Source organism: Brienomyrus brachyistius, chromosome 9 (assembly GCF_023856365.1).
Source record: "Brienomyrus brachyistius isolate T26 chromosome 9, BBRACH_0.4, whole genome shotgun sequence".
NCBI lineage: Eukaryota > Metazoa > Chordata > Actinopteri > Osteoglossiformes > Mormyridae > Brienomyrus > Brienomyrus brachyistius.
In genome coordinates, this window is record NC_064541.1 from 1,308,145 (window position 1) to 1,325,000 (window position 16,856).

A 16,856-nucleotide genomic window follows, 5' to 3' on the forward strand; every position below is an offset into this window, starting at 1 on the left:
CTCGAGTCTCCGCCTGTGTTACATGTGTGTGGAGTTTGCATGTTCTCCCCCATGTCGTCGTGGGGTTTCCTCCAGGTACTCTGGTTTCCCTTCACTGTCCAAAGACATGCTGCGGCTAATTGGACTTGCTAAATTGCCCGTGTGAGTGAATGGTGTGTGAGTGTGCCCTGCAATGGGCTGTCCCCCCATCCTGGGTTGTTCCCTGCCTCGTGCCCATTTCTTCCAGGACAGGCTCCAGACCCCCCGTGATAAGCGGTTTGGAAAATGGATGGATGTCACAAAGTGAGCAATATTGAGCCTAGTTGTCTTAAAATGACTGAAACTGGCAATATTGGCTATGAATGCAATGTCACAAGCAGCTGACATCATCAAGTTTATCTGAGTGATTGGAAGTGTATTTTTGGAGAAATTAGATTATAAGTGTTCAGTGGTTCATACTCTGTGAGGTGGGGTCTCCATGGATCGGACGTGTTTGTATAGCACATTCCACAGATGCTCAGTGAGACTGAGATATGTGGAGTTTGGAGCTCTTGAACTCATTTTCATGTTCCTCAGATCATACTTGAACAACTTTTAAGGACAAATTATCCTGCTGAAGAGGCCACTGCCACCAGGAATACTTTTGTCATGAAAGGGTGTACTTGGTCTACAGCAACGTTTAGGTAGGTGGCACATGTCAAAGTAACATCCACATGCATGCCAGGACCCAAGGTTTCCCAGCAGAACATTGCCCAGAGCATCACACTACCTCTGCCGACTTGCCTTCTTCCCATAGTGCATCTAGTGCCATCTCTTCCCCAGGTAAATGACACACACAATCACCCGGCTCTCCACATGATGTAACAGAAAATGAGACTCATCAGTTGGGGGATCGGCATGGGCCCTCTGACCGCTCTGCAGCTCCATACTCAGCAGCTGTGATGCTCTGTGTGTTCTGACACCTTTCTATCACAGCCGGCATTCACTTTTTCAGCAATTTGTGCTACAGTAGCTGTCCTGTGGGGTCGAACTGGACGGGCTAACCTTCATTCCTCATGTGCTTCAGTAAGCCTTGGGCACTCATGACCTCATCGCCAGTTCACCAGTTGGCCTTCTTTGGACCTTTTGGTGGGTACTGACCAGTGCATACTGGGAACGCCTCATAAAACCTGGCTTTTTGGAGATGATCTGACCCAGTCATCTAGTCATCACAGTTTGGTCCTTGTCAGAGTCACTCAGATCCTTACACTTGCCCATTTTTTCCTCACATGCTGTATAAATATAATTGAACCCTCGACAAGTGCCAATGTAATGAGACAATCAATGTTATTCAGTTCATCTGTCAGTCAGTGGTTTTATTGTAGATCAATGTATTTATGCATCATTTTATAATATATAAAATTCATAAAATCTATGGATAATCTGAATACAGATTATCCATCCTTGCTCTTTTCCACCATGTCTGAACAGACTCTCCAAGGGCATGTGAGGCCTGGCCACTATCCACTGAGCCGCCATGCTGCGAATGATAAATATTTCATGGACATGTGTGTAGATTGACTTAAATTAATTTCAATTCATTTTTGTGTAGTTCATTTTCACAATATTACATTGTCCCTGCCCAATGCCCCCAGAGAGAATGAGAATATAATTTATTATTGTCATTAAATGTCACACCTAGAAATATGCAAAGCCACAGAAGTCCCTAAATAACCTCAACACTGCAAACACACTCTTTCCTATCACTTTTTCCAGCATTGAGCTTGTGAAACTCAGTCAGTTGGGCACCTTAATGCTGGCTGTTTGGAAGTTTATGAAATACAGAGTAAAACCCCAAAGAAAACCATGAGTAGAGAAGACTATTGATTTCCCGCAGCTGGACCCTTTTTGCTGGGTGTATTGACATTTTAATTTGTCCCTGGTTGATAGTTACAGATTTGGAAATGGGCCAGGACATGGTATTTGTAGCAGGAAATAATATGAGTTACTTGGACAAGGATCACTACTATCTTGACTGTCTCCTGTATTCTCCTATATTTGTAAGTATTGGATCCTTCCCGGATTGGATCCTTAGTCTCATGGCATTTGCACATTATTGGTCATTTAGAGGACCCGATTCACCTGAATGGTATATTTTGCCAGTGTGGGTAGAAGCAACTTAGATACGTTGATGCTGTGAGTGGCTGGGCCTGAATTCAGGAGGGGCTGCCTGGCCTTGGAGCTATGAGACAGCAGTACTACCTGCTGAGCCACTCAGATAATAAATGAGCGTCACATTTTTGCTTGGGTCGTCATTAAGTGATGAAGACACAAAAACTGGGAAACAGCTGTTCGAAATTACTGGGGAATCTGCACACCAGCTGGCATGAAAAGGGCTTGTAGCACGGGCTGAATCCGCTGGTAATAGTGAGATCAGGCCCTTTGTTAGACATGATACAAAGTGGGCTACAAAGGAAATGAACTTCCGTGGTTTCAGTATTGAGACTTATTCTTATCTTTAATTGCATTAATGGTTTTGGAGTCTATGCGAGTTCGGCCTGCTGTTTATTTGTCATTGCCACAAAAATCACATGTGAAATTCACAACTCAAAAGATGGTTTTCTTTATGTCGATCCTTAAAAAAAAAATTTCCATTTTAATGTATTATTACGATTGTTTGAATTTGCCTAGCTTTTGTGGCTGATAAAATATAACAGGGATCAAGATCAGAGGTGGCAATTTCAGGTCCAGAAGATAAAAATCCAGACCATGATTTACTTTCAACCAACCAGGTGAATACTCTGTGACTGTGACTCTTTATGCTCATCTGGTTGGTTGAAAGTAAATCATAGTCTGGAGTTTTACTTTCTGGACCTGAAATTGCCACCTCTGATCAAGATCACCTGGCAGACCCACAGTCAGTCTGTTTAAGTATATATGAGCATGTCATCATTTGTAGAGTCTGTCCATGAAATTAGGAACTGGTCTTATAATCCTGAGTATTTTGTAACTATTTCAAAATCATGATAGGCACAGCCATAGAAACCACTAAGAAACTTTACGTAGATTTAAACTGGGTTAGATTTTCATAGTAGAGTAAAGAGAAACATATGAAATATTGTCCAGTGCAAACCATACATTGGCTTCACAGTTCTCAAAGAGAACACCAGTGTCACTTCATATCTACCTACGTGCAGGTGGGATCTGAATCCTGCACAGTATCTGTATCCAGAGGTGGAGATTTTAGGTTCAGAGAGTACAAATCCAGACCAGGATTTTTGTTTCAACCAAACAGTTCAGTACTCTGTGACTGTGACTCTTCATACTCAAACTGGTTGGTTGAAACAAAATCTTGGTCTGGATTTGTACTTTCTGGACCTGAAGTCTCCACCTCTGTCTGTTGGTAGGACATTTGAATTCTCTTCCTTTTTTGTGTGGGTTTTTATTCAGGTTACTTCAGTTTTTCTCCAGAGTACAAGTCTAATTACAAAAAAGAAATAGGAAATAGAATGGCAATAATCAGCAAACAAAATTATTTATATCTATGGGCTGTGTTATTTAATTATGCATGTTTAACTCATTTAGCCATTCCAAAAAAATCAACATGACATCAATTTAATATCCCCTGCAGTGCAAATACTGTCTGCAATATTACTGATGTCACGATATGATTAATGTCCATCCTAAGTAAGTTCTAACAGTATGCCAATATATGGTTAGCTAAAATGACATCTAAAGTGTGGATGTATATCCTGAAGTGGACGGGCATCCTATCCAGGGTGTTCTTCCATCTTGAGTCACTTTACTGGACAAGTGGTTGAGAAATATAAGATGTTGGAAAACTGGTTTACAATGTGCAACTTATACTGCACCAAGAAGAAATAATATCTAATATTACTGGGGACACCATATCCCTCCCTCCACTTATCAGTATGAATCACACAGTGCATCTAATTGAAATAAATACTGTTTTTGGAAGGTACTGTTAGTTAATAATCAATAAAACTAGAAATATGGCCAGAAAACAATAAGACTGACAGTAAAATAATACGATGTTTAATTTGTGTAACAATCAGCAGCTGTATTGTGATAGTACAACCTGCAGGTTTTAAAGTTGTAGAATGTTTTATAAGTTAATTTTATTGATTATTAAGTCTTCTTAATTGCTGTGATTCTGGACTTTGTGTGCACTGTTATTTTTGTGCTCTTAAGTGTTAATCTGTTATAGTGGGATTACTGAGTGTATTTCTCTTGTCTGGTTGGATTGACAGTAGTGGGGGAACTACAAAAAGTACAAGATTGTGCTTTAGTGGGTAATTGCACTGTATTACTTTGTGAATGTTAAAGCTGCTCTGCTATTAGGCTGTGTAATTCCAGCCTACTGGAGCTGAGAGGCAAGTAAGCACTATTTAACTAACTCATAATTTACACATGCAGTCAGTTCCATAACCATGACCTGCGATCCTCTATACAAATAAACCCTAAAAAAAAATTCAAAGAAAAAAACTAGTAATAGTTCACCTTTGTATTGAAAGCAGTGGAATCATTTTAATTGATACAATGATTTTGAGAAATTGTGAAACAGAGCAGTTCTTGATTAGATTGCAAATTATCATCTGACTTTTCCAGGTTGCGCATGTTCGCCAAGAGAGGAATAAACAAACACGTTGCACATAACATATTATGTCCCACAACGGCATCTGCCTCACTTCTAGGACACTAACCACGTCTCCGGATGCTGCGTTGCAACCGCGTGTTTATAACGTCCGCTTCCGGTCGCTGACAGCCATGCCCTAAACAAAAATGGCCGCGTCCACAGAAGTCTTCTCGTGACAGAACGACCTAGGAAAATTGGTTATATTATAGTGCTTGCTCGTCTGTACGATATAGACTAGGCGGGGTATATGTGTCAAAGTATCTGAACCTTAATTGATATTTCTGGTAGCGGAATTTTAGGGAAGGTTTGTGGGTAAGTTAGCTTGGTGGAAGTCATACACCGTAGAATGTCAGTATTGATCATATGAGTGAATTAGGATAAATAGTGAGATGATAAAAGTCAATTTGTTTATTTAGGTGTTTACTTACATTTTAGTGGTCCATGGCTACTATTTTAACATTTAAGATTAGCATGTGAGATCACACAGTGATACTAATATACTTGCTGCCTTAGATTCTATATGCTAATGCGTTTTGATTTTGTGTGTGAATATTTTTATGCGTGACTTTCATCGTTATGTAGCCAATCTAGATGTTTGTGTTACAGATTATGGCTCTACAGAGAGTACCCACGAGGTTTTGCCGCATGGTAAGTGGTATTCTGTTATAAGGATTTATTTACATTTTAATTACTTATTCGGCCAGGGTTTTAAATTTAGGGGTAGTAACAAGTTTTCTGATTCAATGACATTATATTGACCACTTCCTTGCACATTAAATGCATGTCATCGACCAGTTTCTTGTATATTAAATGCATGTCAAAAATCCAGGAGTGTAAGATGGAAATATGCTTCTGGCTGTCATTTAACATGATTGATTGAATTATTATTTTTTTTAAAAGTACACAAAGCAGATTGCAAATATTTTTCGATTGTTATTCCATAAATAATTTCCAGGTCTGTCAGACGCGCCCCCTTCATCTATCAGGACAGAGTCAGCAACCCGTCACGGCTTCTGCTGAACCAGAAACGCCAGTAAAAATTGAGAGAGCCATCTTCCGGACTCCCGAGCAGAATCCGGTGAGTGCCGCCTACCTCGCTTATGGCTGCTCTGTGTTTGTCTTGAATGACGCGGTTCCTTTACTCCTCCAATCCATGCTTAAGGCCAACCATTCAGAACAGGATGTGGGTCAGTATTACACACTGTCTCCCGACCAGCTGCGCTCTGCCTTCCCGCATGGGCTGCCCCGCCGACTCCAGCAGCAGGTAACTGGGAAAGCACTGTGCTCATTGTGGGAGTGCGGGGGTGGGGTTCATCTTTAAGGTGTCTACTTGGAGTGCTGAGTTCCTGACTCTGCTCTGCCCTGTGTAGATGAAGACCTTCAATGAGTGCTGTGTGATGGTGCGCCAGCCCGCCCTCGAGGTCATGTCACACCTGAAGAGGACCGACTACAGCCAGCCAGCCCTGCGATACCTACTGTGTATCCTCGCCTCTCGACAGCCCCCTGCCCCATTCTGTCCCCCCCCCCCCCCCCCCCCCCCGTTACCCTCACCAGCACCTTCAACCACAGTGCGCATTCCTGAAAGCTCCTACACAAAGAAGCCTCATTTTGGCCGGCGTCTAAGAGCTTTCCGTCAGCTGCCTTCGTCGACGGGTCGCACGCATTTCCATGCTGGGTTTACACAGTGAGGGGTGCTCCTTTACAGAACCCTTGACCTTGACTGGTGCTGTAGATGGGATAACAGGCAGTGGGAAGACCATGGCCTTGTGCCATGCTGTGCACTACTGCTTCAGCCAGGGCTGGCTGGTTCTTCACATACCTGACGGTGAGGCCCTGCCCAGGCTGCCCTATCCTACCTCTCTGCTAACCTTTGCTCGCAAGCTGCCCCCGATGCCAAACCTCCTTTCGTGGAATCTGTCTCTCTAACGACATGCCCTGCCTGTCCTCTCAGCTCACCTGTGGATCAAGAACTGCAAGGAGCTCCTTCCGTCATCGTATAAATCCGCGCGTCTGGACCAGCCAGTCCTGGCCTCGCAGTGGCTGAAGAACTTTGGCGTCACCAACAAGCATCTCCTCTCTGAGGTTCAGTGGGACCAGGCTCATGGGCTTTGGCCTCGATGGTATACCATTGGCCCTAACTGCTCTGTTTGTGTGTCGTTTTCCTAGATAAAGACGACAAAGAGCTACGTGTGGACTAAACGGGAGAGCACTGAGGAGGGGCGCCCTCTAGGGGAGCTGGTGGAGAAGGTAGTGCTGTTTACTTTTTGCTTAGCTTGTATTTAGTGTTGCCTTCCTCCTAACAGCCTCTCATTCCCATTCTAACACTCTTCGAATTGTGCCCCCTTCAGAGCTGGTGTTTGTCAAGGGTATTGCACACTCTGATCCTCACGCCTGCTTGTCCCCCCCAGGGCTTGACCAGGGTGAAGAGCAGCAGCGATGTGATGGGGGCGTTGATGCGGGAACTGCGGACGCAGTGCGGGGGCCCCAGCGGCCTGAGGCTGGCGGTGGCCGTGGACGGGGTGAATGCGCTCTGGGGGAGGACCACGCTGCGGAAGGAGGACAAGAGTGAGGTGAGCCGGCGACCCCGGGAAAGCCACCATGGCCCGCCTTGGCTCAGTACGGTCCGCCGTGCGACTGCCCGCCTCACACTATCTGTCTATGACCATCTCAGGTCTTGGCTGAGGAGCTCACTGTGGTTCACAACCTGAGGAAAATGCTAAAGAATGACTGGGTAAGCAAAATTGGGGGGGGGGGGGGTTCCTTTGAGTTTCAGAGGATGACGTTTCCTTAGCTCCACCCCTTACCATTTTTCTGGCTTCCCTGCTCTGGCCTCATACCTCAGTGCTCTCGGTTTCCTGCTAACCTGCCCCCTCCCCTTTCGCAGTGTGGGGGTGCCATCATTGCGACTCTGTCCCAGACGGGTTCCCTCTTCACCCCGCGCACTGCTTACCTGCCCCACAGCCTTCTGGGAAAGGTAATGCCGTCATGACGGCGTTGATCACTGTTCGCTGTGGACTCGCGTCTCTCCTAGCCGTGGCTGCCGCTGCACGTTGGTGGGAAAGTGAGGTTTAGTTCATTAGCACCTCGTGTGGTGTTAGTGCTTATGGAGTTTAAAATAGGTATCGTTGCTTAACATTGTTGTTCTGAATCATTGAAGTCTCTGGAGGAGCGTTTAAAAATGGAAAACGCAAACACATTTTACATATTATGCCTGATAATGTTTCTGCTCTGGCAGAAGCCAGCATTACTCAACCGATCACCAAATACTGTAGGAGCTGTTTAGCAGCTTTACGTTACCTTTTACCAGAGTGCAATACTGTCACTATGTATTTCATGGTGCATCTTGTAACTTAACAAGTAGAGAATTGTGCTGGCAATGCAAAGGTTGTGGGTTCAAATCCCAGAAAGCACGTGTCACTTGTAACTGTTGTAACTTTGCATATAAGCAGCAGATTGATGACTAATTGTAAATATTCTATATGGTGGGAAGTGCTGACACCTCACACGTACCTTTTCCTCATACTTCAGGAGGGCTTCGAAAGCCTCGAGCCCTTCATTCCTGTCCCGGTGCCACCTTATGACGAGAAGGAGTTCGAAAGCTGCTACCAGTACTACATCGAACGCAACTGGCTGCAGCATTCGTATGGTGAGTGGCGGACAGTATGAGCCGAGCCGCCTGGCCACATGCTACTGCTGTCTGCTGATGAGTGTGCCCCCTATAGGGCACACCGAGGAGGGAAAGAAAGAGCTGATGTTCCTCAGCAACCGGAACCCCGCCATCTTCGAACGCCTCTGTGCGTCTCTGTGAAGGGACGTCTTCATCCACCTGAAAATGACATCTGCGACGTGCCCTGTGACATTCTACGCTGCTTCCTACCCAAAATACTCAGAAATAAAATGTTTCACAGACTCCGGTTGTGCATCATGTTCAGTGTTTTCCAGTGGGCCTTGGGGGAGGGGTGGGGGGGGAGGTGGGGTGGCTGGGTCATCAAACAAAATGACCTAATTTGCATAGATGCTGTTGGGAGATATTATTTCACATCAAGGTTGTAATAAATATTCTCAGGCATGAGGAACTTGTGTATGTTAACAGAAATTATTCATGGGAATTTTAATTGTCAGTAACCTTGCCCCTTTGAGTACTTTAATCACTGTTATACATGGCAGTCATTGGCTCCTGGTACCTACACAGATAGCCTTAATCCAGATTGTCTTCCTGAGTCTGCAGGCATGCGGATGGCATGTTCATCATTATGATGATTCAGTTCCTCCATCTTGCTGCTGATCATCCTCTTTAACGTTTTCCAAGCATCACGATCTTCTCCAGCGTGCTCAAAACCAAGTCGTTTCAAAACCAGTCTGTTCTTCAGCTGCTTAAGGGGTGCAAGTGCATGGGGTGGTCCTGACACCTATCCCAGGCCGAGGCAGGGGTACTCTGGGCAGAATGGCAGTCCATTGCAGGGCACAGAGTATTGGGAATTTAGAGACGCTGCTTCACCCAAACACACATCTCTAGCCTGCTGGGGTGTGTTTCCCAAACCCTTCATAATACTGCGTCGTTCGTAATGTTAAACGGTAGAATTTACAAATGATGTTGCATTGAGGCTTCAGGAAACTCATCCATGGAGGTTATCTGTATACCATGGGGATTACTGGCAAATTGCACATCTACAAGGTGCAGATGGGAGTCAAACCCCCAACCTTAGATATGTGAGACACTGCTGTCTTTAATCTCATCATTTGTGCTTATGGTGAAACTTCATCCTTGCAGTCCAGGGCATTCTTAAAAGTCGTAAATATCCCGGGATTTCATTCAGATCCATTACCACAGGTGTGTACAATCAAGCTCCTAGGCATGCAGTCTGGCTTCAGTCACAAAGTGGCAGTGCACAAAAAGTAACAGAGCCAAGTTACCAAGTTCTGAGATTTGTAGTACGTAAAAGTCACCAACACTCTGTTGACTCAATAACTGCAGAGTTCCAAACTTCCTCTGGCTTTAAACCCAGCACATAAAATGTACATCCAACTCTATGTTGATGCTTATGGATTTAGAATGGAATGTCATAAAAGTTCCTGTAGATGTAATGGCCAGGGGTCCCAATAGTTTTGTCTATATGATGTATTTCTTACATTAGAACAATTTTTTTAGGTCCTTCATCACAGTACATTTTTCCTTGACTGCTGGATACTCTATTGTTGCTGTTCCAGAGAGAGACATTTTTTTTCGCCCTGTTCAATAACTTTTCCAGCTGAAGTGGAAACTCACCACCAATATAGGTCAGCGGTAATACAGGACTATTGGTACAGGACGAACGCAATGGTGACAACGGGAATGACACCGCTTCAGACTGCGAAGAAAAACGCAATGGTAAACCCCGTTCATGTCTAGCCTCATAACTAACTAATGAAATATAACAAGATTATTGTTGTACTTTTACATGTTATCGCAGGTGCAAAATTAGACAGTTATTCTTTTATTTCATTGTCTTTAGTACGCAGTGTCCGCCTGGGTCACATGTGTGGGGAGTTTGCATGTTCTCCCCATGTCGTCCTGGGGTTTCCTCCGGGTACTCCGGTTTCCCCCCACAGTCCAAAAACATGCTGAGGCTAATTGGACTTGCTAAATTGCCCGTAGCAGTGCATGTGTGAGTGACTGGTGTGTGAGTGTGCTCTGTGATGGGCTGGCCCCCCATCCTGGGTTGTTCCCTGCCTCGTGCCCATTGATTCCGGGATAGGCTCCGGACCCCCCGCGACCCAGTAGGATAAGCGGTTTGGAAGATGGATGGATGGATGGATAGTACACAGTGCTTCGTTTCTGACACCCAGCGGCAGAACGATGTATGGACGCTGCTACACGGTCACGTGACCGCAGTGCTGCAGAAGTCACATGACAATGGCGCTGCTGGAGGCACATGACAGTAGAGGTTTATAAACGTTAAACGCGGATATAAGTGATCGGACAGTTGCTGAAAACTATGATCGGACAGTGAAATGCCATTCCTGAAGTTTACAAATAAACTAGCAAAAACCATAAAAGAGCCTTGGTCTGTTTTCAAGTGGGAAGGACTGGAGAGTTCATAAGTCTGGACGAAATGTAATTTATATGTTACACGATGTTTGTGTAATACGAATGATTTGCCGCTTTTGACTTGTTGACTCTGTACTAGCGTCAGGTGATGTAGGTTTTGTAACACCTCCGGCATTGTGCATTGTATCAACATGTCGCTTTTTTAAATGGCGTGAATTACATTTACGTCCCCTTTCTGCACACAGAATGATACGTCTACCACTCGCCTGCCTGCTTCTTACACTGGCAGCTACTGGATACGGAGGTCAGTATGTTTGTAACAGAATATCCAGTGCACCATATTTCAAATGAAAGTAAATAAATACGGTCCAATATATGTTTCAGTCTTCCTCTTTTACAAACGCCGCCACCTTCTGGGAGTTTTAAAGGGAGTTTTGTCGCATGTCTTGTCATTTGCTGTTTGCATTTTTCATGATCTTTTCGCAAATGTAATAAAAACAGTGACGGGACCCCCTCTTCCTTATGATGTGTGTCATTCAGGTGGCGATGGGTGTGTGCCGCGGGACTTTGGTCAGGGGTCAGTGGTGTGCGAATGCAACTCCACTTACTGCGATTTGCCGGGGGTGATCAAATTGCCCCCCGTGGGGCAATTTTGGTCCTTCACCACCAACAAAGCAGGGAAGAGGTTTGAAAAATTGCTGGGGCAGGTACAGAACACCACCACTGGTGCAGGTGAGTGGGCAACTTTATTGACTGTCTTGATTGGTGATTTATTTATTTTTTGTCCCCTTGAAGCACAATTTCATAGATTTGATAACATTAACGTCTGATCGCTTAAACTGTTATTTTTATTTGGGCATTTTTACTGAAGTGGTACCTGATAAGTGTTTTGCTCATCTTGCTTATTTGGCAGTTTCCTTTCTTGTTTTCCTTTCACTTTATATTATTACTTCCCCAATTCTGTTCTGTCTTCCTCCCTCCCTCAGCTCTCAGGCTCAGTATCATCAGTAGCCAGAAGTATCAGAAGATAAAAGGCTTTGGGGGTGCTATGACGGATGCAGCAGCCATGAACATCCTCTCCTTGTCTCCCGGAGCCCAGGACAGCCTGCTGAAGCAGTACTTCTCTCCCGAGGGTAATTGGGGAAGGGCTGACAGACAGGACAGGACATTTTTGCTTTCTGGACCTCAGAAGTTTAGTAGACCAGGGTTTGCTTGCTACCTGGGTGGAAGATGTTTAGGATGTGATGGGTCACTCTCCACTGGAACAGTGAGGTGCACACTGTAAACGGCACACTGTACCCTCAGACTAACATCCATCAGAGAAGGTGTTTGACTGAAATCCTCGCTTGCAATGATCAATAAAGACCTTGGTGCGCTGGAAAGGTGTAGGAGGATCTAGCCCCGGTATTATGGGGCACTAAACTCGCCTCCCCTCTCAGGCTTGTTTCACGGAATAGCATTGGGTCTAATCATCTCATCACCTGATAAAACCTGCTGTTGGGTTGGTATCTAGGTCCTGGACATTGGTGCTCATTGAAGTTAGATGGCCTCCAAAAGAATTAAAATAATTACAACTATAATCATTTTTATAATGGGTATTAAATATATTCAGACCAATTTATTGCGCCTCCCAATGATGAATCATGTGACAGCAACGGAACATATAAACAATCACGCAGAGGAGGTCAAGAGAATCATTTACTACTTGACAAAGCACAGCAGGTGTTAAGAAGCCTGATCTAAGCGATTTTTAAACTCTGTGTCATTGCTGGTGCCTGAGCTGGTGGTTACAGCATCTCAGACTCAAAAATGAGTCACACAGTGTAGCATCTTTGGCAGTGGTCACCAACTAGCGGAAAGACATTGGAATCTGGACTGCAAGCCCTGGTCTGAAAATATCATAATTTTATTTTATCACTGGGGACCCGCACTCCCCCTCCCCCCAGTTCCAATGCAACGGACCTTGGCTTTCCGCTGCTGGTGGAATTTGGACGTCGAGGAAAAATAGTTGGGTACCCCAATTTTAGAATTTGCAGAGAATGAAGAACAAAAAAAAAGATCCAGTCAGAGACATTTCTGTTCCTGGAAACACCTTCCAGGTCAGAGGTCAAACTTGTTCAAGCTAAGAGGGCACAATTAAAAAAAAAAAAAAAAAAGGTTAATATAACAGGATTCTTTGAATCTGTTTCTTTGAAACAGGCAATAGTGCGTCGTGCTTGGTAATAGCTAGTTGTACCTAATAAATGTGTCCCTATGGCAGGGTTCCCTAATTCCGGTCTTGGAGGGCCAGTCTGCAACACTGTTTGCCAGGTTTAGTAGGTGTCTTTGAACAGGGAAATCTGCATACTGTGTCAGACTGGCCCTCCAGGACCAGATTTGGGGAAGCCTGCCCTGTTGTCTGGGGTCACTTTATTCCCTCTGCCAGCAGCCATTGCCATGGCATGACGCCCATCCTTCCTCTCTACCCAGGTGCGGAGTACAGTGTAGTGCGTGTGCCCATGGCCAGCTGCGACTTCTCCAGTCGCCTCTACACCTACGCTGACACACCTGGAGACTTCCAGCTGCTCAACTTCAGTCTGGCTCCCGAGGACCTGAAGATGAAGGTCGGCCTGCTCCTCATTGATATATAGGCGGGAGGGACCAGTGAAAAACTAGGATATGAATGGGAGAGAAATCCTCTGTTCTATAGTCCGCTGTCCTCAGGGACCCACAGTTGGTCCACATTTTTGCTCCCTCCCAGCTCCCTGCCAGACGATCCACATTTTGGCTACCGGGAGCTGAGAGGGAGCAAAAATGTGTACCGACTGTGGGTCCCTGAGGACATCGGACTATAGAACAGAGGATTCTGTGTGTCCCCGAGGACCGTATTGGGAAACGCTGCTATAGTCCAAGGCCAGTTTAATAGTCCAAGGCCAGTTGCTGGTGTGGTTTCCATGGTTACGCTGCATCTCTGCTTTAGTGTTCATACCCATCTGGATCACCAAGGGATCCTCTGCTGGGTTTTATTCACTGCCCCCATTTCCCACCCCCTCAGATTCCTCTGCTGCAGCGTGCCCAGGCCATGTCCCCCAGACCCTTGTCTCTGCTGGCTAGTGCATGGAGCTCCCCCGCCTGGCTGAAAACCAATGGCGCGCTCATCGGCAAGGGCACCCTAAAGGGCGAGGCGGGGGGAAAGGAGCACGAGACCTGGGCTAACTACTATGTCAGGTATGCAGGAGACATGTGAGGTTGGTACAGGAGCAGCATGACGCCTCGGGCACCAGGCCTTGGTGGACGGCGTTTGTTCTGAGACAACCTCAATCTTCTTGGTTAGATTCCTGGACGAATACAAGAAGCATAACCTGACCTTCTGGGCAGTGACCACTGGGAACGAGCCCACAGCTGGCCTTATAACCAACTACAGTTTCCAGGCTCTTGGCTTCACCGCGGAGATGCAGCGGGACTGGGTAGCCCGTGATTTGGGGCCGGCCATCGCCCGATCCCAGCATACCAAAATTAACATCCTCCTTCTCGATGACGAGAGGGCTCTGTTACCACACTGGGCTAAAGTGGTGAGAGCAGAGACCGGGCGCTGAGTGGGAGGGACTGGGGGAGAAGCTGGGCTTGGCTTAACGAGGGAAACTTCGCCTGCTGCCTGCGATCGCTTGACCGTGACTTTTCATCAGGTGCTGAGTGACATCCAGGCCTCCCGTTACATCCATGGCATCGGGGTCCACTGGTACTGGGACCCCGCCATCCCAGCAGAGATCTCCCTGTCCACCACACACCACCTCTTCCCAGGGTACTACCTGTTTGGCACAGAAGCCTGTGCGGGATTTAGTCCCGGGCATCACGGTGTCAAGCTGGGCTGCTGGGACAGGGCGGAGAGGTATGCCCATGACATCATCGAGGTAAGAACTGTGCACAGGGGAAGGCGCAGGATTACCGCCCTCCTTCATAGGCTCCCCTCCATAGCCTATTTCTAGAGGCAATTCTAGGATATTTTAAAGTGAGGGGCATAAGAGGAACAAAATTCACACACAGGGGCTGACCTTATCATTAGCCAATGATACATTTTAAATTTGATGAGTGACAGGGCAGGGGGCCAATCAGCTTTCAGCTTGGGCCAGTGGCCCCACCACTATATACACCCCTGCGTATTTCCCCAGTGTCATTTGGTATTAAATCCTAATTAACATGGATAACTATGAAAATGGGAGCTACTCAGCTGCACGGCCTGAAATCTTGGTATCTAATTTTCAACCTGCGTGCAGAAAGGATGCTATTCCACGCATGCAGCAATATGACAGCATGATTATTTTTAATTTTATACGTAACGCTTGAAAATAACGTTCTTTATTTTGAAAACCAAAATCCTATTCTCCCTTTCCTTTCCATTCAGGACCTGAACCATTATGTGACAGGCTGGACCGACTGGAACCTGGTTCTGGACTTGGAAGGTGGGCCCAACTGGGTGAAGAACTTTGTGGACAGCCCCATCATCGTGAGCAAGACCGGCGATGTTTTCTACAAACAGCCTACCTTTTACATCATGGCCCACTTCAGGTGAGCTGAGGCTATGGAGCCCGCCTGTAATCTGTCCATTATTGTTCCGTCTGTTTTTACCAGTCAGGGAAACAGGGAGCTGAAGCTGATCAGCAGCGGTTCAGGGTGGGGGCACCACCCAGCACATGGCCCCCAATCAGCACAGGGCACACCCAGCACATGGCCCCCAATCAGCACAGGGCCCCCAATCAGCACAGGGCCCCCAATCAGCACAGGGCACCCAATCAGCACAGGGCACCCGAACATTTAGATGCAATGGGCAATTTAGTGACACCATTTAGCCTAACTGCACGTCTGTGAACAGGGAGAGGAATCCTCCCTGACAGTGGGGGAACGATCAAACTCCATACAGAGAGCAAGGGTGGGATTCGAACCGGCAACTCTGGAAGGCAGCAGTGGACCTTTAAATACAATTCAAGAAATGTTTTCTGATGTCCTTTTTGTCTTTTTTTGCCTTTCCGTAGTAACGGCATAGAATTGTGTTGAAAAATTACACATAACCATCAAATTTCTGTATGTAGCCTTTCAGCACGTTTTCCCATAGCTTATGATCCAGCACATGGCTAATATGGTGTGTCCACCAGTAAATTCCTGTGGGCGGAGTCACAGCGAGTGGGCGTGTCCTTTAACACCCACTCTGATTTGGAGAGCTGTGCGTTCGTCAGACTGGATGGGTCCACGGTGCTGGAAGTTCTGAACAGGTGAGACCTGCTCGTCTTAGACTTTTCTCTGCATTTTCTCAGCGTCCCCATGCCTAAGTAGCTGCTGTCACTCTGCTCCAGGTCCAGCAAGGACGTGCCGTTTGAAGTGTGGGACCCGAGCGTCGGCTATATCCCGGCTGTCTCCCCGGCACGGTCTGTGCTTACCCTGGCATGGGCCACACGGTGACGCACCTGCTGGCCAGCCCACGGACAGACATGCCCCAAAGAGGCTTGGCAGTCCCCAATCAAAGGATGAAACACTCACCTGGTTGATTGATCTGATTATGAACCACGTGGACACTCAGTGATTTGCACGACTAACTGACTCATTACTCTCCATTAACGATATGAATTGATACAAACTTCACTGTACCACATTTGATGATGTACAGAATGACATTTCAAATGTTTGCTTATTGCAGATTCAGATAAATGAAAGATTAGAGCAGCTTGCGAGGAGAGGGTTAGGGTTAAGCTCTGGCTTCAGATACAAACTATTTCTCTGCTTCCTGAGAATGTTCTCCAAGTCCAGTTTCCAAGATCACACTCCTGAAAACACGCTAACATACCAGCGTGTGGCGGATGTCATTAATCTAAGCTGTCATTACAAGCATAACATCCATGGTAACTAGAATTTCCCAGAGGAACCTTCCCGAGGGATTAATAAAGTTCTATCTATCTAACTATGCTGTAGGCTTATGGATGTTCCTTCTAACTAAAAACAGGTATTAAGGATGGTGTGTGGCTCTGTGGGTGAGAGACTGCATGCCATGGATCGGGAAGGTCACCAGTTCGAATCTTGTTGCTGGCAGATTAATGTCACTGTTGGGCCTTAACCCCAGTTGCACCTGGTATGTGGGATGACCCTGCTCTGTGATCCTCAGTTGTATGATACTTTGTACAAGTCTGCTAAATAAATAAATCTATAACCGCTTGTAAAATGTGGGTTTGCGAGGACCAGTTTTCC

The 16,856-nt window shown here is 46.1% G+C and overlaps 2 protein-coding genes across 3 annotated transcripts; both read left to right on the forward strand.

Moving 5' to 3' along the window:
* The first annotated feature begins 4,749 nt into the window (after positions 1–4,749).
* dap3 (death associated protein 3) lies at positions 4,750–8,525 on the forward strand. Its single transcript, XM_049026704.1, has 13 exons — positions 4,750–4,927; positions 5,222–5,263; positions 5,571–5,693; positions 5,778–5,879; positions 5,986–6,094; positions 6,348–6,440; positions 6,567–6,697; positions 6,782–6,862; positions 7,024–7,185; positions 7,287–7,346; positions 7,500–7,589; positions 8,144–8,261; positions 8,338–8,525. Exons 2-13 carry the CDS (start codon positions 5,225–5,227, stop codon positions 8,421–8,423), a joined length of 1,194 nt encoding a protein of 397 aa, XP_048882661.1. The 5' UTR covers positions 4,750–4,927; positions 5,222–5,224; the 3' UTR covers positions 8,424–8,525.
* A 1,961-nt stretch (positions 8,526–10,486) lies between these two features.
* On the forward strand, positions 10,487–16,830 carry gba (glucosidase, beta, acid). 2 transcript variants are annotated; one of them, XM_049025291.1, is made up of 11 exons: positions 10,487–10,788; positions 10,889–10,947; positions 11,184–11,375; positions 11,630–11,776; positions 13,113–13,246; positions 13,678–13,850; positions 13,957–14,194; positions 14,309–14,533; positions 15,025–15,188; positions 15,773–15,889; positions 15,971–16,830. In XM_049025291.1, the coding sequence occupies exons 2-11, from the start codon at positions 10,890–10,892 to the stop codon at positions 16,074–16,076; spliced, it is 1,554 nt and encodes a 517-aa protein (XP_048881248.1). In that variant the 5' UTR covers positions 10,487–10,788; position 10,889; the 3' UTR covers positions 16,077–16,830. The 2 variants fall into 2 exon arrangements, with proteins under 2 accessions (XP_048881248.1, XP_048881247.1); XM_049025290.1 differs by having other exon boundaries at positions 10,487–10,709.
* Positions 16,831–16,856: the final 26 nt, after the last annotated feature.